The 27,556-nt window shown below is 42.5% G+C and overlaps 2 protein-coding genes across 41 annotated transcripts in view; one reads left to right on the top strand and one right to left on the bottom strand.

Moving 5' to 3' along the window:
* MTUS1 (microtubule associated scaffold protein 1) overlaps nt 1–25,413 on the top strand; it is a 229,787-nt gene extending 204,374 nt beyond the window's left edge. For all 38 annotated transcript variants that reach the window (XM_060407020.1, XM_060407042.1, XM_060407030.1 and 35 more), the window contains 7 exons: nt 10,761–10,975; nt 13,331–13,436; nt 15,153–15,226; nt 15,372–15,467; nt 17,444–17,560; nt 21,217–21,314; nt 21,906–25,413. In XM_060407020.1, the coding sequence (XP_060263003.1) occupies nt 10,761–10,975; nt 13,331–13,436; nt 15,153–15,226; nt 15,372–15,467; nt 17,444–17,560; nt 21,217–21,314; nt 21,906–22,200 (1,001 nt within the window). In that variant the 3' untranslated portion in view covers nt 22,201–25,413. The remainder of the gene's footprint in view (nt 1–10,760; nt 10,976–13,330; nt 13,437–15,152; nt 15,227–15,371; nt 15,468–17,443; nt 17,561–21,216; nt 21,315–21,905) is intronic.
* The window catches only part of PDGFRL (platelet derived growth factor receptor like), a 98,286-nt gene continuing 79,961 nt past the window's right edge, over nt 9,232–27,556 (bottom strand). The window contains exons 6-7 of one of the 3 annotated variants that reach the window (XR_009598630.1): nt 21,877–26,877; nt 9,232–20,325 (exon numbers count right to left, since the gene is read on the bottom strand). Coding sequence is in view for 1 of the 3 variants with exons in the window: in XM_004021730.6 (XP_004021779.1) it covers nt 26,689–26,877 (189 nt within the window). In the remaining 2 variants the exon portion in view is untranslated. Of the gene's footprint in view, nt 26,878–27,556 lie in introns of all 3 variants that reach the window. The other 2 variants (XR_009598631.1, XM_004021730.6) reach the window with 2 other exon arrangements.

The raw sequence follows: 27,556 nt of genomic DNA on the forward strand, positions 1-27,556 counted from the left end.
TCAGCCATGAGTATACATATGGCTCGTCCCTCGTGAGCCTCCCTCCCACCTCCCACCCCATCGTTTAGATTGTTACAGGGCCCCAGTTTGAGTTCCCTGGTCATACTGCAAATTCCCACTGGCACTCTGTTTTACATATGTTAGTATATGGTTCCCTGCTACTCTCCATTCGTCCCACCCTCTCCTTCCTACCTGCCTCCCTGTGTCCATAAGTCTGTTCCCTATGTCTGCGTCTCCACTGCTGCCCTGCAAAGAGGTTCATCACTACCATCTTTCTAGATTCTGTATATATGCATTAATATACAATATTTGTTTTTCTGTTTCTGACTTACTTCACTCCATATAATAGGCTCTAGGTTCATCTATCTCATTAGCGTTGACTCAGATTCATTCCTTTTTATGGCCGAGTCTTAACTCCACTGTGTATATGTACCACAGCTCCTTTATCCAGTCATCTGTCAGTAGGCATCTAGGTTGCTTCCATGTCCTAGCTATTGTATATAGTGCTGCAGTGAGCATTGGGGTGCATGTGTCTTTTTCAAATTTGGTTTCCTGGGGGTTTATGCCCAGTAATGGGATTGTTGCATCAGATGGTGGTTTTATTCCTTGTTTTTTAAGGAATCTCCATACTGTCTTCCATAATGGCTATATCAATTTTCATTCCTACCAACAGTGCACGAGGGTTCCCTTTTCTCCACACCTTCTCCAGAATTTATTGTTTGTGGATTTGTTTGATGGGGGCCATTCTGACAGATGGGAGGTAATTCCTCATTGTAGTTTTGATTTGCATTTCTCTAATAATGAGTAATCCAAAACTGAAATCTTTATCTCCCTGAGTTGGTTGAAGATGTAGTGGATTCTGTCTCATACGTGGCTTGCTCTTTTTTTATCCATGTCTGTTTGTCCTGAGCTTAGACTTGGCTGGCTGTCTCAGTAAATGAAAGGTTATGTTCTTTCACCTGTAACAATGCAGAATATTTACCAAGCATGTCTGTTCTGAAAGCCTCTTGAGTCTTCCTCCTTGTCCTGGTCTTTTTCCTCACTTGTCCTTGTTTAGTTCTGATATGTCCGGTTTTTCCTGATTTAAATCATTTGTCTGGAAAAGTGGTTCTCAGACTTCACTATGTAATAAAATAGGCCAGGTTGAAAAGCAGATTTCCATCTCTGACTTGGGTGGCTTGGGATGGAGGTGTCCATTTGTGATGATCATCCCGGTGACTTGATGCAAGTGCTCCCTGGACTACACTCTGACAGCGCACTAGCTTCCAGGATGTTGTTTATTTAATATGTAATATTAAATATTACATATTAAATATTTACACATATGTAATATATGTGTAAGACTTAAGAGAGCACAGTAAGAGAATAATACCAGAGAGCTCCAACTGAACCGAGTTCATTCTCATATTTAGGCTTTCAAATAATTTGCAGATCAGTAACTTTGACCTGCCCCCTTGAACTTTGACCCCTGAAAATAAATCATCAGGGAGGACAGGCAGAATAGTATCGGACTCACCTAGAGAATCCCAGGAATGGGAGAGCCTGATGGGCTGCCGTCTATGGGGTCGCAGAGTCGGACATGACTGAAGCGACTTAGCAGCAGCAGCAGCAGCAGCACCTTTTTATTAACACTTGTATTAATTTATTATTTTATTAGAATAAAAGAACCTTTATTCTTTTGATTGAAGTGTGATTTCCTTAAAGGCTTAACTCACTTGCCTCGGGGCTGAAGCTTGGAACATTTATGCTGGTTATAGTCAGCCAGACTTTTGACTCAGATCCACTTTTCAAGCCTAAAATGTTTTGATTGGTCCATGGAATGTTTGCTAGTGTGATGATGAGAGCATCTGTTTTGCAGCATGTTGTTGGCCAGTGAGACAGTTGAAAAACAGCAGAGCCTTTTCAAACGTTTTATTGGCAGGGAGAGCCCCAGGCTCCATGGAGGCCCAGCTGGCACCCCTCTCTACTAAGATCTATTGACTGGGCCAGACCTTCATCCTGCATGCAAATCAGATTTCATCAGGACTAATCAGTGCGGGGGAGGGGGGGGAAATATTGGTTTTTGGGTTTTTTTTTACCTACCCTACCTTGCAGACCCTCTTGCTTCCACTAGATAATTAAGCCCTTTTCCTCTGAGGTGTCCAGTGTATGAATGAATGAACTTCTCTTTTAATGCATTTCAAGTTGAGAAAATAGCCACTGCGATCAGGTTCCATGTTCTGTGCTGCAGGACCTGCATTGAAAAGGGCTGAATGGGTTGAGTTCTAGACCCAGTCTTGCCATGTCCGTTCCCTCTCTGGTCTAGTGGAGTGAGATTTCAGATGATGCCTGTGTTATTAACTCAAGACATGATTATATTACCTGAAATAAGTGTGAAAGCGCTTGGTAAAGGATAAACTGAGTTTTAAAGGGAAGGTGGTATTATGTATGGGAGAATGGATTTGATGGTGCAGGCGGTTTGTGAAAAGAAATTCCTAGTAAGTTGTGATTCGTGGAAGCCTTTTGAAATCAGTTCTTGTCAATTCCTATCATTCCAAGAGCAATCTGAAAGCTCTTTGTTAGCTAATTTTGAAATTTAGAGACAGACCTTTGTCTCTCCCACAGAGCTGCCAGATTTCTTGGTCTTGTGAAAAAGCAGTGCCTCAAAAAAAAAAAAAAAGAAAAAAGAAAAAAAGAAAAAGCAGTGCCTCTGGGGAGCAAAACCTGGGGCTTTCACGTGTAGATGATCTTTCTGCAGATAGTCTGTGAAGACTCACTCTACACAATAGAACACTTTCACTCTGTCCTCACCACACTCTAAGGTTAGCACAGCAGGGGGTATTTAGTACTACCTGGCAAGTCAGGGAACCAATCTGCAGAAAACTGGACATGCCAGTTGTTGATGGGGTAGGTCCCTGCCCTTCTGTAGTTCTGTGGACACCAGCCTCTCCACTAAGTAGCATATTACTTTTTAAAAAGGGCTACTTGGTAATCTCCAATTTTAAGCAGATTAAACCCTAGTTTAAGAGAGTTACCATCATTGTCACATGTCCTAGAAGGGTATCATGAGCAGATTTCCCTTCAAAGAATGATGCAATGAAATAATTGTGCTACTATGACAGAAGGCCATGCCCCCATTGATGGTGCTGGGACGGGGGTACAGGGAAGTAGGTTAAGATAAACATTTCTCTTCTTTTTATACCCAAGTGGTAGCGTATTATACATTCTGTTCTACACCTTGTTTTCTGCTTTGCATTTCTTAAAGATCAGTACACAACGAACTTCCTCAGTCCTTTTTTAAACAGCTGTGAAATTATTTTATTTTTTGAGCATTAGTCCATTATATTATAATGGAATAATTAATTCAACCAATTTCTTCATGGTGATCATTCGGTTATTTGTAATGTTTTGCTCTTATTTAAAAATATGCTCTAGTAAAGAGCCTCGTATGTCCCTCATTTCGTAGGTGTGGGAGTATATCAGTAAAATAAGTTCTTATTACTGCAATTTCTGGGTCAGAGGAATATGTAGTAAACAATGTCAGACAAGCCCAAACTGAGGGACATTCTGTAAAATGCCTGACTCTTCAAACTTGTCAAGATGATGAAAGGCAGGGAAAGACACATTCACAGACTGGAGAAGATGGAGATGGGATGGGTAAATGCAGTGTGCTATCTGGGGTTGGAGCCTGGAACAGAAAGAAAAGGACGCAGCTTGGAGTTTAGTTAATAATTGTGTGCCGGGGTTGGTTTCTTGTGTTAGTCACTCAGTTGTGTGTGACTCTTTGGACTGTAGCCTGCGAGGCTCCTCTGTCCTTGGAATTCTCCAGGCAAGAATACTGGAGTGGGTTGCCCTTTCCTTCTCCCGGGGATCTTCCCAATCCAGGGGTGGAAACTGGGTCTCCTGCATTGCAGGCAGATTCTTTACCATCTGAGCCACCAGGTTAGTTTTGACCAATGTCCTGTCATAATATATGACATCAGCATTAGGGGAAACAAGGAGAGAGGTCTCTGGGAACTATTCTATCCCTGCAGGTTCTCTGAACATCTAAAATTATTCTACAAATGTTCATTCTTAGAAACAGGGGCATTAGTGGAAAAACTGGTGAAATCAGAATAAAGTCTGTAGCAGAGTTAACAGTAATTGCTCCGATGTTAAAACCTTATATTTGATGAATGTCCCGTATTTAATAAGATGATAACATCTGGGAAAGTGAGGTGAGGGGTATACAAGAACTCTTGGTACTGTTTGTACATTTTGTATCAATCTAAAATTATTCCACAGTTATCAGTTTTGTTTTGTTTTTTTAAAAAAACACATCTGTCCTGAGAAATGTGTGCTGTTCAAGAAAGGAGTAGACGGTGCCAGAAATAAAAGCAGGTGAGGTGGCCAGAGAGAGACCTGGAGGAGGCAGGAAAGGCTGGATCAAGCATCTCCTGTCCCTGCTGGGTGGGGCAGAGAGGGGAACTTGGCTCAGGGAAGGGGCAGCAGCCACAGCAGTCCTGCTGGAAAGCATCTAGAGAAGGTGTGGGCACACGGCCAGGGGGTGATGTCATCTCGCTTTCCTGTTCTTTCTGTCATGGTATCTACAGGGCATCATGAAACTGTGCGATCTTCTGAGTGACCCTACCTCCGCCTCAGTTTTCTTTTCCGTTTTTCTCTTTCATATTTTATACCCAATTTAGATAAAATTACCCAAAAGTTGGGGAAATTCTATGGCATATAATGTCAAGAACAGTCATATAAGAAAGTGAACTTCTGAAGTGGGTGTGCACCCTATCTGTGGAGGTGTGGGGGTGTGTGTTTCTATCTATCTTCTTTCAATACTAGACAAGCAGGGCTACTTTATCACATTCTGTCAAAGCCCCCCCCCACCCCCCCCTCCCCACCCCCGCCAGAGTGTCTGTCTTTGAGGACTCTTCAAACCCACTTGAATTGGTGGACTTTTGCAGTGCTAGTAATAGTAACATTTGTTGTATGCCTACTCTAGTTAGGCATCCGGCCAGGCGCTCCCACATATATTTTATTTAATTGTGCAAGGAACACACGAATATTATCTCCATCTTAAAAATAAGGAAATTCAGGCTTAGAAGGTTTGTTTTGTGCAAATCACACAGGAGCTAAGCAGTATGGCTGAGATAAGTATTTTACTCTCATCTATTAAGACATCTTATTTGTGTTCCTGAGATTTAAAATATTTCCAGTTGTCGCAAGATGAAGCCTTCTGTTCAGATACAAAAACTAAGAAAACCTCTGTATCATTTCGAAAGAATACTAACAATTTAGGGCCATGGTTGTGTAATGTTTTTCTCTGTAAACAGTACATTCATCAGTCACCAAAGGGCAATTGGCCTCCATGAGATGGAAATAATACAAGCCTGACCTCTTCCTCTTAGATAAGGCCTCCAGGACCAATTAGGTAACAGCTGGACTTCACCCCTTGGGGTAAACAGCTGAAGGACCATGAGGAAACCAGCTCTGTTGTCAAAGGTATTTCTGGCATTGTGCCTTTTCTAGATGGCATCCAGATAATTGAAAAGGAGAGATTTCAAGCTTTTCACCATTTCTGAAATATTTTTCCCTTGCCCAGTTTTCCACGTGTTAAACTGTCAGGGAAGTGTCTCTCTGTTTTTCCTGTCCTGTCATTGGCCTTGGGTTCTTCTCTGGCCTGCTTCATCTCAGGTTGAAAATGTCAACTTCCAGCTTGTAATGTGGCGACATGCTCTAGGGCCCATCTTGTCAATGAGTTAGTTTCTTTCTTTGTTTCTTGATGCTGAGGAATTTGTTTCTCATTTTAAGGAGTAGATTGCTGCAGGGGCTTTCTCATTTTACCAGCATGTGCAGGATTTCTCTACAGGCAGTGGTCTCGTTGGTGCCCTTCATCATACACATGCTTTTAAAACTCACCTAATAGAATGATTATAACCGCGAGGACAAAGTGTTAGTCACTCAGCTGTGTCCGACTCTTTGTGACCCCATGGACTATAGCCCACCAGGCTCCTGTGTCCATGGAATTCTCTAGACAAGAATACTGCAGTGGGTTGCTGTTCCCTTCTCCATGGGATCTTCCAGACCCAGGGATCACACCCGGGTTTCCTGCATTGCAGGCAGATTCTTTACCATCTGAGCCACCAGGGAAGGACAGAAGGACCACTTTGTAGTGCGTGGATTTTCTGTCCGTGCAGTAACTTCATGAAAACAGTGTCGCCTAAACCTGTGCAAAAACTCCTTGCTTAGTCCAGATTCTGAGAGCTTTATGTTTGGTTTGGCTGTGTTGGGTAATTGATTGACTTACCGTGAAAGGAATCCTGGAGAATGAGCAGGGAAGGGACAGATGGAGAATAGAAATAAGAGCCCAGGTGGCCTAGGAATCGCTCCTAACCTGTAGGAAGTCCAAGGAGACGTACAGGATGGAAGCTGGAGACCCCCACTCCCCCGACGAGTGTGGGGTGCTAGAGGGGTCCTGAGAACCCTTGATGCAGTGTTGACATGCGTGTCCTTCAGAAAAGAAGTATTCCATGAGTCTTTATGCCAAGTAAATGCTTCCCCAGGAGCCCCGGCCAGTTCACTCAATGCGGAGCCCTTCGTGTGAGACATGGCTTTATGGACCAGCTGCTCCCCACAGCTGCAGGCTGACGTCACCACCTGGGGCCAGGCCTGCCCTGCAACCCCGCTCCCCCGGGGGCTTTCTTCCACTTTCCCCTTCCTTCCCTCCTGGCCTCTTTCACCTCACCCACAGAGGCCAACAAAGTTAAACACTATTTAAGCTTTTTTTTTTTTAAAGAGGGAACACCCTGTTCAGCCACCAATGTGAGAAGATTCCCATCTATTTTATTTTCAAGTTAAACATTCAGACTGACAGTCATTTGATGACAAGCAGATGTGTTGAAATCCAGCAGGTGTTACTGTTAACTTCCCCACAGAAGCTCTTCTAGTTTTTGGTCCACATAGACATTTTATCTCAGATACAAGCATTCAGATGAGCCAGAATTTTTGTTTTGTTTTCTTTTGTATTTTGCTGATATGTGAAATCGCAAGGGAATTAAGTCAAAAGGTTGTGTGAAATCAAGAGTTCTCTGACTAGAAAAGCTATTCTTGATGCCTTTGTTGACAGCTTGCAGTATAATTTTCCATCTCCTACTTACATGTGAAGAACCTGGAATTCACACAAGGAGGCTTGTGGCCCTATAATTTGATTTGTATGATTTTGGAAAGGCAGCAGAAATGAATATTGGATTGGCCAAAAAGTTTGTGTTGGTTTTTCCATAAAATCTTACCAAAAACCCAAATGAGTTTTTCGGCCAACTCAGCTTTTAGTTCTTTGGCTGACATTTGTCTCCCTGAATCACTTCTTTGTCCTTTTTTAATTAGTGATGTGAGGAGGGTGTTCTGTAGTAATCAGCATGACCATTATCTTTTAGTAAATTCTTTTAAAGAAAAAAACCACTTCCCACATTTAGTCCCAAGGCGTGATTGTCAGTGAGTGATGTCAACAGTCTATATAGTCTGATCTCCATCTACCTTTTTGACTCTTCTCTCCAACTTTTCTGCCTCGTGAATGTTCTAGCTCCCAAGGGGCACTGTGCAGCCTCTCATCATTGCTCATGTGGAATACCGTTTTCACCCTTAATATCAGTTAGTAGTTCTCACTTTGTTTTTGCTAGTCCTGTTTCCTTTCCCCTTCAGTAAATATTTGTGGGCTTACTTGAATTTTAAGGGTTCTCTTTAGCAGACAGTATGCCTGTCATGGAAAGGTTCCCTAGTGGCCCAGTGGTAAAGAACCCACCTGCCAATGCAGGAGATGCAAGAGACATGGGTTCGATCTCTGAGTCGGGAAGATTCCCAGGAGGAGGAAGTGACAACCCACTCCACTATTCTTGCCTGGAGAATCCCATGGACAGAGGAACCTGGTGAGCTACAGACCATGGGGTCGCAAAGGGTCAGACAGGACTGAGAACACACACATGCTTGTCATTATTTCAGTATGACTTATTTTACTTCTGGAGGAATACTTATGTGGTTCAAGGGCTGGAATTTCTACTGCCATGTGGCATATTCCCAAGAAAACAAGTCTATATGATTGTTCAAAATTCATCCCAGGAGCCAGCCAATTTCCCTTTACTTAGATAGAATAATCATTGATGTAAACCTCCTTTTCTCTGTGAAATAATCTTTTTCCTTCCACCACTCCAGAAATGCATATTCCTTACCAAAATAGAGGTAAGGGTTACTTTATAACAGACTTATCAGTACCCGTTTTGTATGAGTCTGTGGGCACTCTGGGATGTGGAGTACTTCTTATGGGTACGGTAGTGGTACGGTAGTACACCTTTCCCCGTATCTAGTAGGTAAAGGAAGGATGGAAAAGTCCAAACTTCCCGAGAAATGATTTTTTTAACTTTTTATTGGAGTGGAGTTGACTTATAATGTTGTGTTAGTTTCTGCTGTAAAGCAAAGTGTATCAGTTATACAAATATCCATGCTTTTTTTAGATTCATTGCCCATACAAGTCACTGTATTGAGTAGAGTTCCCGTGCTAAACAGCAGGTTCTCACCAGTTACCTATTTTATATATAGTAGTGTATATATGTTAATCCCAATCTCCAAATGTATCTCCTTTCCTCCAAGTAACCAAAAATTTGTTTTCTGTATCTATGACTCTGCTTCTAGTTTGTAAATATTTGTACCCCTCCTGTTGTTTTTTTTTTTTTTTAGATTCCACATATAAGTGATATTACATGATATTTACCTTTCTGTGTCTGACTTCACTCAGTATGACAAGGTCTGGGTCCATCCATGTTGCTGCAAATGGTTTTGTTCTTTTTAGCTGCTGAGTAATATTCCACTGTGTATATGCACCGCAGCTTCCTTATCCCCTCCTCTGTCAGGGGATACTTGGGCTGCTTCTGTGTGTTGGAGACTATAAATAGTGCTTCAGTGAACACTGGGGTGCATGCATCTTTTTGAATTATGGTTTTCCCTGGGTATATTCTGGGTCATATGGTAGTGATATTTTTAGGGTTTCTTTGTTTTCTTTTTTAAGAAATGTCCATATTGTTCTGTGTGGTGGTTGTGCCATTTTACATTCTCACCAACAGTGTAGGAGGTTCCCTTTTCTCCACACCCTCTCTAGCATTTACTGTCTGCAGATCTTTTTTGATGAAGGCCATTCTGACTGGTGTGAGGTGATACCTCACGGAAAACTAAGAGCATGGCATCTGGTCCCGTTACCATCACTTCATGGCAAATAGATGGGGAAACAATGGAAACAGGGAGAGACTTTATTTTGGGGGACTCCAAAATCACTGCAGATGGTGACTGCAGCCATGAAATTAAAAGACGCTTGCTCCTTGGAAAAAAAAGCTATGACCAACCTAGACAGCATATTAAAAAGCAGAGCCATTACTTTTCCAACAAAGGTCCATCTAGTCAAAGCTATGGTTTTTCCAGTAGTCATATATGGATGTGAGAGTTGGACTATGAAGAAAGCTTGAGTGCTGGAAAATGGATGCTTTTGAACTGTGGTGTTAGACAAGACTTTTGAGAGTCCTTGGACTGCAAAGAGATCCAACCAGTCCATCCTAAATGAAATCAGTCCTGGGTGTTCATTGGAAGGACTGATGTTGAAGCTGAATCTCCAGTAGTTTGGCCACCTGATGCAAAGAGCTGACTCATTTGAAAAGACCCTGATGCTGGGAAAGACTGAAGGCAGGAGAAGGGGATGACAGAGGATGAGATGGTTGGATGGCATCACCCACTCAATGGACATGGGTTTGAGTAAACTCCGGGAGTTGGTGATGGACAGGGAGGCCTGGCATGCTGCAGTCCATGGGGTCGCAGAGAGTCAGACATGACTGAGCGACTGAACGGAACTGAATAATTAGTGATCTTGAGCATGTTTTCATGTATTTGCTGGCCATCTGTATGTTTTCTTTGGAGAAATGTCTATTTGACTCTTCTGCCTGTTTTGATTGGGTTCATTTGATACTGAACTGCATGAGCTGTTTGTGCATTTTGGAGATTAAGCCCTTATTAGCTGCTTTGTTTGCAAGTGTTTTCTCCCATTTCTTTCAGGATTTATTATAGCGTGTGTGGGTATTTATTCATGTGCAAGTTCTGCAAGGTATTGTTAATAATTCTGTTCTGGGTAGTGGTAGTGAAAGGTTAGGATGGTCTGATTTTAAATTACGTGTATCATATTTCTTTGCCTTTTTAAAACATTAACCTTTCAATTTATTCACATTGTAGTGTAGCTTTTCAATGTGTTTTTCCTAAAGTTTTTATGCTCTGGTGATTTGTGTTCCATATAATCTTTTATTTTTCTTACTGTATTTTTGAAGTAATGAGCCTAAATTGGCTCCAATCAGGTACAAGCTTAAAAGTCTGTTTCTCCTTTGTGGTTTTACCTTCTCTGTTTCTTCTCTGTCTCAGCTGCTTCCCCTATGGGTGACCTGCCTTAGACACCTCAGCCAATCAGAGCCTCTTCTCCTTGAGGTCCGTGCACTGATTGGTCACCACACATAAGGGTGCTCTTCACTTGGGAACCTGGCTCTGCCCAAGGACTTCTTATTGCTGATAGACAGTTGGCCTTTTGCTGCCTGAGCCCATTTCCTCTCCTTGCCTTTTACCCTTCAGTTCTGTACTGTTATGGTTGAGAGTCTGGTCCCGAGAGAATTGAGTACTGCTTTCCGAGTCATCACAGCTGTGTGTGAATGTTACGAATGTATGCCATTTAGCAGGCTGAGTGTCATCTTCCCTTGCCTTTTTCCATCTCTTTTCAGTCACTGTTTCAACCACCTGTGAGAAGTTAGAAAAAGCCAGGAATGAGTTGCAAATAGCTTATGAAGGATTTGTCCAGAAGTTAAACCAGCAGCACCAGACTGATCTAACAGAGCTGGAGAATCGGCTTAAAGAATTTTACACTGGGGAATGTGAAAAGCTTCAGAACATCTACATAGAAGAAGCAGAGAAATACAAAACTCAATTGCAGGAGCAGGTTTGTACTTTTAGAATTAGAACCTGAGCATGTGCTTGGCCATTGCTGTTAATTTGAATTCTAACTGTTGTCTGATGAGGGGCTTCCTATGATGCCCTTCTCTTTGTTGGATGTCTCTTGATGAATTTCATTATAATTTAAATAAATGAAACAATTTTTAAAGTAAATTTTTACAATCAAAGCAATGTATGCATGTTGAGTGAAAGATTGAAAGAAAAAAGATAAAATTTAAACCCTTTACATTTTTTTAAATTGAAATATAGCTGTATAAGATTATATAAGTTACAGGATTACAGTATAGTGATTCACAATTTTTAAAGGTTGAAAGTGAAAGTTAGTCACTTAGTCATGTGCGACCCCATGGACTGTAGCCCACCAGGCTCATCCATGGGATTCTCCAGACAATAATACTGGAGTGGGTTGCCATTTCCTTCTCCAGGGGATCTTCCCAACAACCCAGGGATCAAAAGTAGATCTCCCATATTGTGGGCAGACTCTTTACTGACTGAGCCACCAGGGAAGGCACTATATAAGTTACAGAATTACAATACGGTGATTCACAAGTTTTAAAGCTTATACTCCAGTTATAGTAGTGTTAGTCGCTCAATAGTGTCTGACTTTTTGGGACCCCACAGACTGTAGCCCACCAGGCTCCTCTATCCATGGGATTCTCCAGTCAAGAATACTGCAGTGGATGGCCATTCCCTTCTCCAGACGATCCTCCTGACCCAGAGCTCAAACCCAGATCTCCTGTATTGCAGGCAGATTCTTTACCACATGAGCTATAAGGACGTCCATGCTCCTGTTACAGTTATTATAAAATACTGGCTATACAGAAAGAGTCACAGAAATAGACAACAAACTTACAGTTACCAAGAGGGGTGGGGGAAGGAGGGTTGGATGAATTGGAAGATTGGGATTCACAATTTTTAAAGATTATAACGTATTTATAGTTATTATAAAGTAGTGACTGCATTCCCCATGTTGTATAATATATCCTTGTAGCTTATCTTATACCTAATAGTTTTTCCCTCTTACTGCCCTGCTCCTGTATTACCTCTCTCCCTTCCCTCTCCCCACTGGTTACCACTAGTTTGTTTTCCATATCTGTGAGTCTGTTTCTTTTTTGTTAAAGTCCCTAGTTTACTGTAATTTTTAGGTTCCACATATAAGTGATATTATATAGTATTTGTCTTTGATTTATTTCACTTAGCATAACACCTTCCAAGGCCATCCGTGTTGCTGCAAATGAAAAACGTCCTTCTTTTTTCAATGCCTCCATGGTATTGCATGGTTTGTGCATATATATACACTCAGAAATGTACATATACATACACACACATATATACACACTGAGATGTACATATACATACACACATATATATACACACAGAGATGTACATATACATACACACACACAGAGATGTACATATACATACACACGTAAATATACACACAGATGTACATATACATACACACACATATATACACAGAGATGTACATATACATACACACGTATATATACACACAGAGATGTACATATACATACACACGTATATATACACAGAGATGTACATATACGTACACACGTATATATACACACAGAGATGTACATATACGTACACACGTATATATACACAGATGTACATATACGTACACACGTATATACACAGAGATGTACATATACGTACACACGTATATATACACAGAGATGTACATATATGTACACACGTATATATACACACAGAGATGTACATATACGTACACACGTATATATACACAGAGATGTACATATACGTACACACGTATATATACACAGAGATGTACATATACGTACACACGTATATATACACAGAGATGTACATATACGTACACATGTATATATACACACACCCCACATCTTCTTGATCTATTCTGATGGACATTTTGGTTGCTCTCATGTCTTGGCATTTATAAATAATACTGCTATGAACATTGGGATGCATGTATCTTTTCAAATTAATGTTTTTGGAGGTTTTTTTCAGATATATTTTAAAAAATAAAACATCCCTTTATCCTACTACATAGAAATAATCCCTTTGTAAGCATTCTGGTACTACTACAACATTGGTTTGCATTTCTTCTTTCCTTGTTTAATAACCTGTGTTTTTCACTTCATCGTATATCCTAAACCTCTCTTTAATTTCGTTGCTCCCTTTTCATATCAAGCTTTCATTTCAGCTTTGCATGTGCCTGGTAGCCCTTTAGGCTTGAATGCAAGCTAATGTGTCACACCTCCTAATGCTGCCGCCTATTATGCATTCACCTTAGGACTTGATTTTATTGGTAAACTGTTGTTTTGGTTTTTTCTTACAGTTTGACAACTTAAATGCTACCCACGAAACCTCTAAGTTGAAAATCGAAGCAAGCCACTCCGAGAAAATAGAATTGCTAAAGAAGTCCTATGAAAATTCCCTTTCAGGCAAGAATGCTTTTTCTTATTCTATAAAATAGAATAAGAGCTCATGGAACAGCGTGGTGTGTTTCCACACAGAAATGATTAATAACTTCCCCTGCAGAGAATGCCCTGTGGTGTTCAGTTTTGGAGAGTTTCTTGGTTTCTTTTTGCATTGTTTGTTGGGAGTGGTCCATGCCCTTTCCCCTAAGGAGGCAGATAAGAGTTTGTTGTTGTTGTTGTTGTTGTTGTTTTTATAAATGCCAGTCTTTTAGAAAAGAGTGAACTTTTAAGGAACCTTACGGCTTTTTTGGTAGTAGCTGTGCTTGACCACTTCAGATCCTAGGAAGGATCTGTGAGTTTACATCCTGCCTGCAGTGAAGGGCCCATACCAGGCACTTCTGTACACCAGGACTGTTGGGAAAGGTACACGGCACTTGCTGGATAAAAAAATCATTTATTTCATCATTATTAGAAGAGGCAAAGTAAAAGGAAAAGAATACATACTGAGGAAACCAGAATTGAAAGAGACACATGTACCCCAATGTTCGTCACAGCACTGTTTATGATAGCCAGGACATGGAGGCAACCTAGATGTCCATCGGCAGACGAATGGATAAGAAAGCTGTGGTACATATACACAATGGAATGTTACTTAGCCATTAAAAGAATACATTTGAATCAGTTCTAGTGAGGTGGATGAAACTGGAGCCTATTATACAAAGAGTGAAGTAAGCCAGAAAGAAAAACACCAATACAGTATACTAATGCATATATATGGAATTTAGAAAGATGGTAATGATGACCCTACATGCGAGACAGCAAAAGAGACACAAATGTATAGAACAGTCTTTTGGACTCTGTGGGAGAAGGTGAGGGTGGGATATCTGAGAGAATAGCATTGAAACATGTATTTATCATATGTTAAACAGATCGCCAGTCCAGGTTCAATGCATGAGACAGGGTGCTCAGGGCTGGTGCACTGGGATGACCCAGAGGGATGGGATGGGGAGGGAGGCGGGAGTGGGGTTCAGGATGGGGAACACATGTACACCCATGGCTGATTCATGTCAATGTATGGCAAAACCAATACAATATTATAAAGTAATTAGTCTCCAATTAAAATAAATAAATTAAAAAAAAGAAATTATCAAAACTGAAAAAAAAAGGAAAAGAATAAGAAGCCTTTTTTTTTTTTTTTACAGAACATAAGTGCCCATGTAGCTAAAGCTCTTGCACTGAACCTTTGCATCTACAGAGAAATATCTGGACATGTGGTGGGAACTGGGCCTTCTCACCAGAAAAACAGATGTGTTGTGTGAGGTCAGCGATGAGAACATGTGGAATGACTGGCCCAGGGTAGATGTTAGTGAACACTGGGTTTCTTCCTTTCTGTTGGAGATGGGTTTACTCTGAGGCTTCTGTTTGCTTCAGGAAGAGCAACTAGAACAGAGCACAGAGACTCAGCCCAGGAACCTGAAGGCATGCTCTACATTCCCTGAGGTTTTTTGGCCCCTCTGAGCCTCTATGTTCTCATCCATGAAAGGGGAATTAGCTGCCCTACTCACCTCATGGGCTAATTTGATACCAAGTAGCTTAATTTATACGAAAGTACCATACAAATGTAAAGTAACATAGGTAGAGTGCCTCCTAGTCAACTCTTATATCCACGTGCTTTAATGTATGTAGACGAATGCAGTGATCTCATAGGGTGGTATTGACTCAAAAATCACTTCTTTCCAGAAATCAAGAAAAGCCATGAAATGGAAAAGAAATCCCTCGAGGATCTGCTTTACGAGAAGCAGGAATCACTAGAGGTAGGTAATCTCAGTCTCTAACGCACACACACCCGGTCATCAGTCTTGAGGCTTGTGTGGTTTTGGTATGTTTCTCTGCACATCTGCCACGTTGCTGGTGCCAGCTTGTTTACTCATGCTCCACATTTCGTTGTTTGGGTTTCAGAAACAAATCAGTGATCTGAAGAGTGAAAATGATGCTTTAAATGAAAAGTTGAAATCAGAAGAACAGAAAAGAGTATCAAGAGAGAAAGCAAATTTAGTAAGTCGTGTATGCTCTCCCATCACTATTGAATTTTCCTTCTGTTCAACTGTCTCTTAGAGTCAATTAAGTATTCAGCAGCTAGAGAAATAGTATGGGTTTGGAGTCCTTTACATAGCCTGCAGTATGCTTTTTCAACTGTATACTGTGGCTTCTTTGGTTACTAGTGGTTTGTTTTTTTTTTTAAATTCTAAAAACTGACATAACAGATGAAATCCAATATATTGCTAGTGATCTATGCTAATGGGCTTCCCTGGTGGCTCAGACGGTAAAGTGTCTGCCCACAATGCGGGAGACCTGGGTTCGATCCCTGGGTCGGGAAGATCCCCTGGAGAAGGAAATGGCAACCCACTCTAGTACTCTTGCCTGGAAAATTCCATGGACAGAGGAGTCTTGTAAACTACAGTCCACAGGGTCGCAAAGAGTCGGGCACAACTGAGTGACGTCACTTCACTTCACTTCTTCTATGCTAATACCTTCAGAAAGATAGGAGAAGCCTCAGTTAGGGTCAGAGTGTTTTATGTGAAGACTTCACTTTAAAAAAAAATTAACTCGCTATATTGGGATATACTTTATATACCACAATAGTCATTCTTTTAAAAAAAAAAAAAAAGGGGGCAGATCAGCAGTTCACAAGTTGTGCCTTGGTCACCAGGATCTAATTCCACTTTCATCACCCCCCCCCAAAGAAACCCTGCAGCTATTAACTCATCCTTCCCCACACCCCCCCCCCCCAAAATAAAACCAAACGCAAACTCCCCAGCCCTCCAGGCTCACCAGTCTCCTTTCCATCTCTATGGAAGTGCCTGCTCTGGACATTTCACTGAAATGGAACCATGCTGCACGTGGCTCTCTGTGTCTGGCCTCTTTCCCTCCGCTTTTGTTTTCAGTGTTCGTGCATAGTGTAACAGGTACAGACATTTCATTCCTTTTTCTGGCTGAACAGTATTTCACTGTATGGCTAATCCTCACTTTTGAAAAACATGAATTTCTCTGGCAAACTTAACTTTCTCTTCCAACTTGTATCCTTACTTCTCTGCATCCTCCCAACTTTTTTGGGGTCCCTCAGTGAGCTCTGTGAAGCGGTCCCCACGGGCACCTTCCCTGATTCCCCCTAAGGGTTGCCCCAGAGCGTTAACTACTGTCCAGAGGAAAGTGCTGATGATTGACACACCATCACCACTGACTGCTTGTCTGAGGAATTCCCTCATTTAACATCTGATCAAAGGACTGTGCGCTGTTAACTTGTATCATAGGTTAACTTGTATTCAGGGTTCACTTGAATTTCCATAATTAAGGCCAAGGAGTCAGGGAATCCACCATAGTGGTGTTCTCTCTCAGTCTGTTCTTCCCTTACATAGGATTTATCTTGGATAGAATTTTCACAATGTATGCATCCTATGCCATGTAGGTGCTGGGATGTCACTCACTAACAGGGCATTATTTTGCCCTAGGACAGCCAGGTCAACACATGCCTACCATGGCAAACATCCGAAAGACTCAGGACGTGATTGCCATTTCTGTTGTTTGCCAGAGAGCCCTATAAACACACTGCCCGCGTATTTCCCACTGACTTAGGTTAGAGCGAACGATCATTCACTGTTCTCCCTCCAAACATACTCTGCAGCCAGAATTCTGTTTTGTATTGTAAGCTACGGCTTTCCTCTTACTTCCATAAAATATTTGATGCTATCAATATTTTTTTGAACATATTAAGTTACTCATGAGTGAGTGAGAATGTTTTCAAATGTGGAATGCATCATATCGTTTTTAAGACCAAAGACTTTGAGATGGAAGCCATCTTATCTTAACCCTTCTTTTTAGCTCTTTCTTTGAACCTGTGAAAGAAGGTCAGTGTCTCTTGCCACTTGTTTAATTTCTAAATCTAATCAAAGATGTCTTTATATGAAGAACGTGAGCCATGCAGTCATGTTCAATTGATCAGTCAGAGCCATATCCTGCTGTGTCTTTTCCAGAAAAACCCTCAGATCATGTATCTGGAGCAAGAGTTAGAAAGCCTGAAAGCCGTGTTGGAGATCAAGAATGAGAAGCTGCGCCAACAGGACGTCAAGTTAATGAAGATGGAGAAACTGGTAAGTTTAATGTGGAGCCTTATGGAGCGTGGTAACACCTGAGGCCTCTGAGCTAGATCCATGGGGTGGTCTTCGTGTCTAGAGATGTTTGGAAACATAGGAAAGGTAAAAGAGATTACATTTTCTTTTCTATGTTAGCTTAAGGCTTATTCATTGCTGCCTTCTGCAACAGTTTTTTGTTCCCTGCCCCCCGCACCCCCACCCCAAGGAACATGCAAAAGGAGCAGTCAGTGTTTAGAAAAATAACAACAAAGGTCATTCATATCCGTGGCCTGGGGATAGCCACCTGCATAAAAACAATGTTTAAATAATGTAAAAGTGGTTATTTAATATACCACCAGCTCAAGGGCCGGAGAAGGCAATGGCACCCCACTCTAGTACTCTTGCCTTGAAAATCCCATGGGCGGAGGAGCCTGGTAAATTGCAGTCCATGGGGTCGCTAAGAGTCAGACACGACTGAGCGACTTCACTTTCACTTTTCACTTTCATGCATTGGAGAAGGAAATGGCAACCCGCTCCAGTGTTCTTGCCTGGAGAATCCCAGGGACGGGGGACCCTGGTGGGCTGCCGTCTATGGGGTCGCACAGAGTCAGACACGACTGAAGTGACTTAGCAGCAGCAGCAGCAGCTCAAGGGCTTTCTTATGCTCAAATCAGTTGTGTCCTTAATCCCCTCAGAGCAATTCAATCTTGCTAAATATCTCAATTCTTCATCTTGCTTCATGGGAATTACACTGTGATAAAAGAATTGCACATTTATACAATTAACCTGGTTGGACAAGTAGGCAGTGCTATGAAAAACAGGAATAAAGTTTAGTTTGTGCCCTCCAGGACAGACAATTGACGTCAGCGTGTGGGGAGTCCATCCAGGGCTTTGTGGGAGGTTGTCCCTTCTCCCCCTAACTGTGGGTGACTCAGTGTTGAGTAGGTGCCTCAGTCAAACCCAAACCAGCCCTGGACAAGAGGGAGCATGGAAGGCGCTCGTTACTCATTGTTTTGTTTGTTTGTTTTTGCTGTTTGGTTTTCTTCTAGAGACTTACCTTTCAAGGGAGGTAAGAGCTAACCCCCATGTGGATACATGGATGCTCTGAATTACCAGGAAAGTTTGTTTTTGTAAAGGAAGGAAGGAGCTCATGGTCTCTAATGGCCCCAACCTGGTATATACCAGCTTCTGCCAGATGGACAGACCTCCCTGATCGTCCCGTGCCTGCCCATGTGGCCGCCAGCACTGACTCAGATAATCCTGTTAATAGCTGGTTGTCCCATATGCTGCCACTCACACATCAAAACTTTTCAAGCCCTCATGTGCAGTAAGATCTGACTCCGCTGTAAATTACTCGTCTGTCTTCATTTTCGTTGATCCACTAGTATTTCTGTCCCTTGCCGTGGTCAGCTTGGCATGGTGAATATGCAGAAGGAGGGGTTGCTATGATGACAGATAAGCCCCCTGTTACCTTGTTTATTTGTAACCTCCACGCCTTTGTCAAAAATAAGACACGTAGAAACCAAAGAGGCTTTCTCCATTTAAAAAAAAAATAATAATAACTATCCCTGCTGATCATTAGCTCTGAGAACTGGTTCCCAGGGCTAGTTTCCTCTCCAGTAAAACGAGGAATTGAAGAGATACTATTTTAAGGCCAATCACTACCCAGTATTTAATCTCAGATTTTCTCACCTTGTGTTTTTATCTTGTATTCCTTTATACTTCCTGGAAATTCCAAGGCTCCCTCTATTTTACATGTTAGTCACATTTGGGGGATATTTCACCTGGTTGGCTTGTCCTAAGTTTTTTCTGGATAATAAGATGGTGGTGGTGGGAATGTAAATTGGTACAGTCACTATGGAGAACAGTATGGAGGTCCCTTAAAAAACTGAAACTGCAGTTTCAGTTTTTTATGACCTAGCAATCCCACTCCTGGGCATATGCCCTGAGAAAAACCACAATGCAAAAAGACATGTACCCCAGGGCTCATTGCAGCACTATTTACAACAGCAACCTAAATATCCATCAACAGATGAGTGGATAAAGAAGATGTGGTACGTACATACGATGGAATAGTACCTCTGCCATACAAAGGAATGAAACTGGGTCATCTGTAGAGATGGAATGGACCTCGAGTCTGTCACACAGAGTGAAGTGGGTCAAAAAGAGAAAAACAAAGATGGTGTATTAATGCATATATGTAGAATCTAAAAAAATGGTAACGAACTTACCTGCAGGGCAGGAATAGAGACACAGACGTAGAGAATCGACCTATGGGCCCAGGAGGGGAGGGGAGGATGCACTGAGAGAGTACACCGACACACACACGCTACTGTGTGTGAAACAGATCGCTCACGGGAAAGCTGCATAGCATAGGGAGCCCAGCTCGGTGCCCAGCGATGACCCAGAGAGCTGGAACTCCGAGGAAGGCCCAAGAGGAAGGGGATATACGTACACAGATAGCTGCTTCACATTGTTGTACAGCAGACGTGAACAACACTGTAAAGCAATTATACTCCAGTTAAAAAAAAACCAAAACCAAAAACACCAGCACTGCAGAGCTGAAATGAGAGTAGCTTAGTCACAGGCAGCAGTGACAAGGACTTAGCACAAAGTTGGACAGAGCTGTGATGTCTCCTCCAAGAGGGTAATGAAATCTTACCTTCGGAAAGTGAGCAGGAGTGTATTCAGCTCTTCATCATTAGCTGATCCAGTGTCTTCTGGGCTTTTCTCCTTCAATCTCGAAGATCAGTTTGCTTGCCTGTTGTCCTTCCCAGGCTAAACTTTCAAGGAAAATAAACATGTCTTTAGTTCAGCTAAGGAGGGGTGCCTTTTGTCATGCGCTTCTTTGTTTTGAGGCTCCACAGAGCTCTGTGGATTGCACCCTGTGGCCACTCAGAGGGACATGCTGACAAGTCACCAGGAAACCATGATTAAGGGCGTGTTAAACACTGCCACGAACTGAGTTTTCATCGAATGTGGGATTTTTTTTCTTTTTTTTCCCCCCAAATTGACCATAAGAATCTGTAGGGTCTTTGATAAATGTTGGCTGCCTGGCCAACAGTTTCACTGTGAAACTGAAAGAGGCACAGCCTCCAAGGGCAGGGCACCAGTTCTTGGGAATTCTAAAACAGCGTGACCTTGAACAAATCAGTAACCCCTGGGGGGGTGTGTGTTTTCACATGCTCCGGCATACATTTGAAAAGTAATATCCGTGTGCTCTGTTTTGCTGCAGTAGATTCGTTTTTGCAGTGCACCAGTGTAGAGACGTTCAACATATGATTCAACTTTGCTCAATTAAGAGTAGCCATTGACCTATATACGTTACCATGTGTAAAACAGCTAATGGGAAGCAGGGAGCTCAGTTCAGTGCTCTGCGATGACCTAGAGGAGTGGGATGGGAGATCCAGGGGGAGGGGATATCTGTATACATACAGCTGATTGGCTTCGTTGTATAGCAGACACTAATACAACATCGTAAAGCAATTATACTCCAATAATAAATTTTTTAAATAAAATAAAAATACTGTTAACCTTGAAAAGAATTTAAAAAAAAAAAACTTTCCTAAATTAAATCTCTGTAGTCTACACTGGTGTCAGGAAGGTACCTCACAGAATCAGGGGCCTTATGTAATTTTTAATGTATGAATGTTGACACTCTCGTTTATGCCAAGGTGGACAATAACACAGCGCTGGTAGACAAACTGAAGCGATTCCAGCAGGAGAATGAAGAACTAAAAGCTCGGATGGACAAGCACATGGCAATTTCAAGGTAACAATGCCACTGTCCTGTTTGCCCCGAGCTCCTTCCTGCCTCAGACATGAACACTGAGTGTTCCTTTCTTAGCACGGTCCACTCCTGTCCCTCCTGGACTGAAGCGAGTGGTTAGAGGTTCTGATTTCTGCCTGGGAAATGACTGCAGCCCATTGCACCTTCACTTACCCAAGGGGCCTAGACCAAAGGCTGAGTCCTCAGCGGGCATGCCTTCCCTTTCCAGGGAAACCTGGCTGATGGAAGTGGAGAATGCCCTCAGAGAAGGATCATCACAATAGCAAACAAACCCCAAGCAGGAAACAGCCCCCGCCCTGGCCCCCACCACCTATGAGGGTCCTGAGACACATAGCCTGCCTGTGGGTGCGTTATTAGGTCTACTATGAAACTGCCTCAACGTATAGCTTTTCCCTTGGCTCCAGCTCACACTTCCCTGTTCCTCTGCCAGCCCAGCCTGTGTACAGCAATTGCTTTCATTCCAGAGATCATCTGGGGGCTCTCAAATTTAAACCAGTAAGAATTTTGTTTCAGCTTCTTAAAAAAAAAAAAAAAAAAGACTCACATGATTTCTGGCTCCTTTCTGTCTGCCAGGCAACTTTCCACGGAGCAAGCGGTCCTGCAGGAGTCGCTGGAGAAGGAGTCCAAGGTCAACAAGCGCCTCTCCATGGAGAACGAGGAGCTGCTCTGGAAGCTCCACAATGGGAACCTGTGCAGCCCCAAGAGGTCCCCCACGTCCCCCGCCGCCCCCTTCCAGTCGCCTCGGAACTCCGGCTCCTTCCCCAGCCCCAGTGTCTCTTACCCAGAAGACCTTCCTGGGAGCCAGAGAGAGACAGACAGCATCTCTGCAGGACTGACCCCGCCCGCAACTGCGCACCACCCGCCCTAGAAGTGGGAAGCCATGGCCCGAACCGGCTCCTCCCACGTGAGGCCGGACTCCAGAGGAAGGCGTCCGACCCAGTCCAAAGATGCTATGGGAACGGATCTACACGGACACTGTCGCACAAAGCACTTACAGAGCGGGAAAAACCTTGGTCATTGCCTTTTTCACCTATGGGTAAAGGGGAAAACTCTCAGGGGCCTGTTAAGATAAAGATTTATATAACCTTTGTAACCTTATATAACCTTTGTAATTTATATAACCTTCACCAGACACCTTCTCGTGATTTTTCTTTTGGTCTGACTGGGGCTGTGTGGATGGAGCAGATGGACCCGAGTGTCGTGTGTTGGACACTGCCTCCCTTGGTGTGTGTTGAGCTGAGCACCTCTGGAGACGTGTTCGTCAAGCAGTCGTCAGTGTAGACATCTCTGCAGAAGCCATAGAAGGAAGAGCAGTTGGCCGAGCTGACCGGTAGTAAAGAATCCTAACTCCAGGTGGGGAAGAGGGGGCCACAGCAACAACTCTGACTTGCCCGGGTCTGTACCTTCTCTGCATCCCTTTGAGTAACTTGTTGGCAGCTTTTCAGTGTTCAGCTGTGTCAGTCGAAACTAGCTAATTTTTTTTTTTAACTTACCCACGTGAACGTGAAATACTACAATCCATTTTCTCAGGCTATGAGCAAATGCAGAACCCTAAGGAGTCAGACACGACTGAGCAACTGAACTGAACTAAATTTTGCTTGAAAAAAAAGAAAAAATCTGGATAGAGAAAGAGCAGTACCCATGGATTGCTCTCTGCCTTATTTTTAGCTTGATCTGAGCTGTTCTCAGTGATTTCAACTGGCTTCTTCTCTTCCATCCCCATCTCCTCCCTCCCCCATCCAGAGCCACAAAAGCAAACCTTCCACCTCCTTCCTACTTTTCTCTGGGCAAAGTATGCTTTGCCAAAGCCAGCTCATCTTCAAGGTGCTGAACACTTTTCCAAATAAACCAGGGCCTGGTTCCAAAGTACAAATTTGGGGACATCCTAGAGAGATTAAAAAGCAAAACAGGGTCAATAGCTGACAGAACTGGGAAAGACAGGATTCGGTACTTATGGATGACTAGAAGCACCTTGCTAATAGAGCAGGCTGGGGAGATAATGCTAAATTTTCACTTACCTTTGAGGAATCTCCTCTCCTGGGGAAGACAGCAGAATGGCCAGCCGGTGAGAGGAAAATGTGGCTTGTCCAGCTCTTCTCCAAGTTGCATTTCAGTCTCTCTTCAAAACATCACTTATTACCTCCCCCAGTTCTAATACGTTGGGGGAAGTAGAAGGGAAAACTGTGGCTTTTTTCTCTCTCCCTGCATGTGTCAAGCTTGTGCGGTCAGTATTTACCAATCAGCACAGCTGACATTCAATGCCTTTACAAATAACCCCTATAGTAAAGAACAGGTTCAGGCCACTAGAGGTGGATCTTTGAGTTGTCACTTACACATACACTACAAAGCAGTGCTCAGATTTCTGCAAGCCAGGCTTCAACAGTACGTGAACCATGAACTTCCAGATGTCCAAGCTGGATTTAGAAAAAGCAGAGGAACCAGAGATCAAATTGCCAACAACTGTTAGATCATCGAAAAAGCAAGAGGGTTCCAGAAAAACATCTACTGCTTCATTGACTATACTAAAGCCTTCAACTGTGTGGATCACAACAAACTATGGAAAATTCTTAAAGAGATGGGAGTGCCTGACTACCTTACCTGCCTCCTAAGAAATCTATATGCAGGTCAAGAAGCAACAGTTAGAAGTGGACATAGAACAACAGACTGGTTCCAAATTGAGAAAGGAGTATGTCAAGGTTGTATATTGTCACCCTGCTTATTTAACTTCTATGCAGAGTATATCATGTGAAATACCAGGCTGGATGAAGCACAAGCTGGAATCAAGATTGCCAGGAGAAATATCAATAATCTCAGATATGCAGATGACACCACCCTTATGGCAGAAAGCAAAGAACTAAGCCTCTTGATGAACATGAAAGAGGAGAGTGAAAAAGTTGGCTTAAACCTCAACATTCAAAAAAATCATGGCATCTGGCCCCATTACTTCATGGCAAATAGATGGGAAAACAATGGAAACAGTGGCTTTATTTTGGGGAGCTCCAAAATCACTTCAGATGGTGACTGCAACCATGAAATTAAAAGATGCTTGCTCCTTGGAAGGAAAGCTATGACCAACCTAGACAGCATATTAAAAAGCAGAGCCATTACTTTGCCTACAAAGGTCAGTCTAGTCAAAGCTATGGTTTTTCCAGTAGTAGAGGTATGGATGTGAGAGTTGTACCATAAAGAAAGCTGAGTGCCAAAGAATTGATGCTTTTGAACTGTGGTGTTGGAGAAGACTCTTGAAAGCCCCTTGGAGTGCAAGGAGATCCAACCAGTCAATCCTAAAGGAAATCAGTCCTGAATATTCATTGGAAGGACTGGTGCTGAAGCTGAAGCTCCAATACTTTAGCCACCTGAGCCAAAGAACTGACTCATGTGAAAAGACCCTGATGCTGGGAAAGACTGAAGGCAGGAGGAGAAGGGGATGACAGAGGACGAGATGGTTAGATGGCATTACTGACTCGATGGACATGAGTCTGAGCAAGAGACAGGCAGGGAAGCCTAGCGTGCTGCAGTCCATGGGGTCGCAAAGAGTCAGACACAACTGAGCAACTGAACTGACCAAGTGGACTGATATTCATGCTGCATTGTTTGTTTTGTTTTACTAGTGATTGTGTCTAAAGTCTTTTATCTCTGATACTTGACTATGTATGTAACCTTTCATGTTCATTTCTGATAAATGGGAACGTAGGTTCACTGCCACCTCCTGTAATCTCTCTCTGCTCACTTTCCAGCTGTCCTCAACATCATTAGCCAAAGCGGGGCTTGCCATCCATTCCCTGCACGTGGTAAATGTTGTGCTGTTCCCTGTGTCCTCCATGCCATTTAGGTTCTGGAGTAATCATTCTGACACAGTTAACACAAAACATCTTCAGAGAATGGGAGATGATCAGAGAATGGGAGATGATGAGAGAGGAAACAAAACAGAACTTTAACATTATCTTGAAAACAATGTTACCACTTAGGATGCAAAATGTTGGCACATCATAAAAATAGGAGTGTGGAAACAGCCATAGTTGTGCTCAGTTTGGAGTGATGGAAAATATTTTACTTAAATAAATAATGCTGGAATATTCAATATAAGGGTTGCATCCTCTGACATAGTTCACTCTCCAAAGTGTTATCTAGTTTGAACCATAGGGATTGTCTCCTCTTAACTTATTTCCTAGGAATTTCCATTGCAACCACAAAATTGGACATGAGCTGAAATTTAGCTCCCAGAGCTAGACCTCAAGATTTTCTAAATTCAAAGCTATGGGTATTTGAGACATAATCAACTTTTACTGGTTTTAATAATAATTTCTGCTGTATAAGAAACTTGGAACAGCTACAGTCTACATATTTTGAAGATGGTAAAAATAAGCCTAAACAAAGTGGAATCTTCCTTAACCTGTGCATCTATTTTATATTGAACGTTAAGGATTTAAAAACACATGCTGGGCTTCCTTGATGGTCCAGTAGTTAAGAATCCACCTTGCAATGCAAGGGACACTGTTTGGATACCTGTTTGGGGAAGATCCCACATGCTGCAGAGCACCTAAGCCTATGCACCACAACTGCTGAGCCAGGGCTCTAGAGCCTGTGAGCTGCAACTACTGAAACCCACGCGCCCAGAGCCCTGCTCCACAGTGAGAGAGGGAAACCAACGCAACGAGAAGTCAGTGCAGTGCAATGAACAGCAGCCCCCGCTCCCCACAACTAGAGAAGGCCCACATGCAGCGATGAAGACCCAGTCCAACCTATATAAACAATCTTTAAAACAACAAAAAAATGCTGTTGTTCTTACTAAATGTCTAATCTAGAACTAGTCATTCTGAGTGCAGCAGTTTAAAAAAAAAAGTATATAATATTTTTTGATACTTTATATCATATGTTCATGTATAGTTGAACTATATATATAAAATCACTACATTTTTAGACTCATAGTGTGGTTATGATACCAAAGGGAATATTAGGTATTGACTCAAACATTGCTGCCAATGAGTGCTTCTGGATATACTTCAAACTGACTAAAAACAACGAGCACTTAGCTCTTTTTTTTTTTTTTTTTTTACTTTTTACAAAAACTTGCTCCTTTAATAGAAAATGATTATATAAAGTTGTTTACATATATGCCTTCTGAGTAGAAACACTAGAAATGCATACACGTAGGTCAGCAGTCAGAATACATGCTTTCTGCTAGGAGAGTTAACACTTCTAAAATTAGACCAATGACTTCCTTTTAGTTTGGAGGTCTGGGTCTGACTCACAAGGCAGGGCCTGGGGTTTCGCCCTGGCAAAGACAAAGAACCCTGGAGCTGGCTGTGTACCCCAGTGGGCTCTCCATCAGTTCATTTATACTTCATCTTCCAAGTCAGGAAGACTCCACAGTGGTGGCTACTGTGGTCTGTCCTTGGAGATTCTGAGCAGTGCAAATATAATAACCTGCGTCAATGGTCTCAAAGTCTTCAATGCTCAGGACACTCTGGGAGATCCTTGTTGTATGCCCAAGTCCTCTGTGGATCAGCCGCCAGGAGTCCTGAATCGTCACGGGCCTTTCATCCTGTTGAACAACACCCACGGGGACTGGAGCACAAACCACACGCTGCTCTCAACAGCTCCCATTCCTCTGACACAGCTGAGTATCCCTTTCAAAGCGCAAAACACATGCTCCTACGGGACTATTTGGTATGCACAGCTCACGGGAGCTCTGACACTGTCTAGTCAGTTTAGGCTGCATTTTTTTTCCAAGCAGGGTCTTGAATTTCATTATGCTGTTTGGCTCTCTCTTCCTGCCCTTTCTCTTCAAGTTTCTACTTAATATACATTTTACTCTTTTGGAACTTCAAGAATGTGGGGCTGGTATTAGGCATAAAGATACAGATAAATTTTTCCACTGCTCACGTTCACCCCTTGGTGCAGAGGTTCTTATTCACAGAACTTAGAAGCCCGAAGCACTCACCTTGTAAATGAACATGAGCTCTCAACTGTTCAGATTTGGGGGAGGGAGACATGATTAGTCAAATGTGCCCTAGGACCGCAGTGGGCGGAAAGCTGTGCCCGGGATGGATAGTATTATAGCCGAGGTGACTTCACTCCCTATTTCTAGAAAGTGAGATAGTCACTTTTGAGATGCTTCCTCCAACTTCAGTGATAAGTAGTATCTTCTGAATTAGTTTAACATAATTGTAATATTTAGAGTATTACTGAATTAATACCTTTTCTGCTAATAATTAGCAACG

This window comes from Ovis aries, chromosome 26 (genome assembly GCF_016772045.2).
Source record: "Ovis aries strain OAR_USU_Benz2616 breed Rambouillet chromosome 26, ARS-UI_Ramb_v3.0, whole genome shotgun sequence".
In the NCBI taxonomy this organism is placed as follows: domain Eukaryota; kingdom Metazoa; phylum Chordata; class Mammalia; order Artiodactyla; family Bovidae; genus Ovis; species Ovis aries.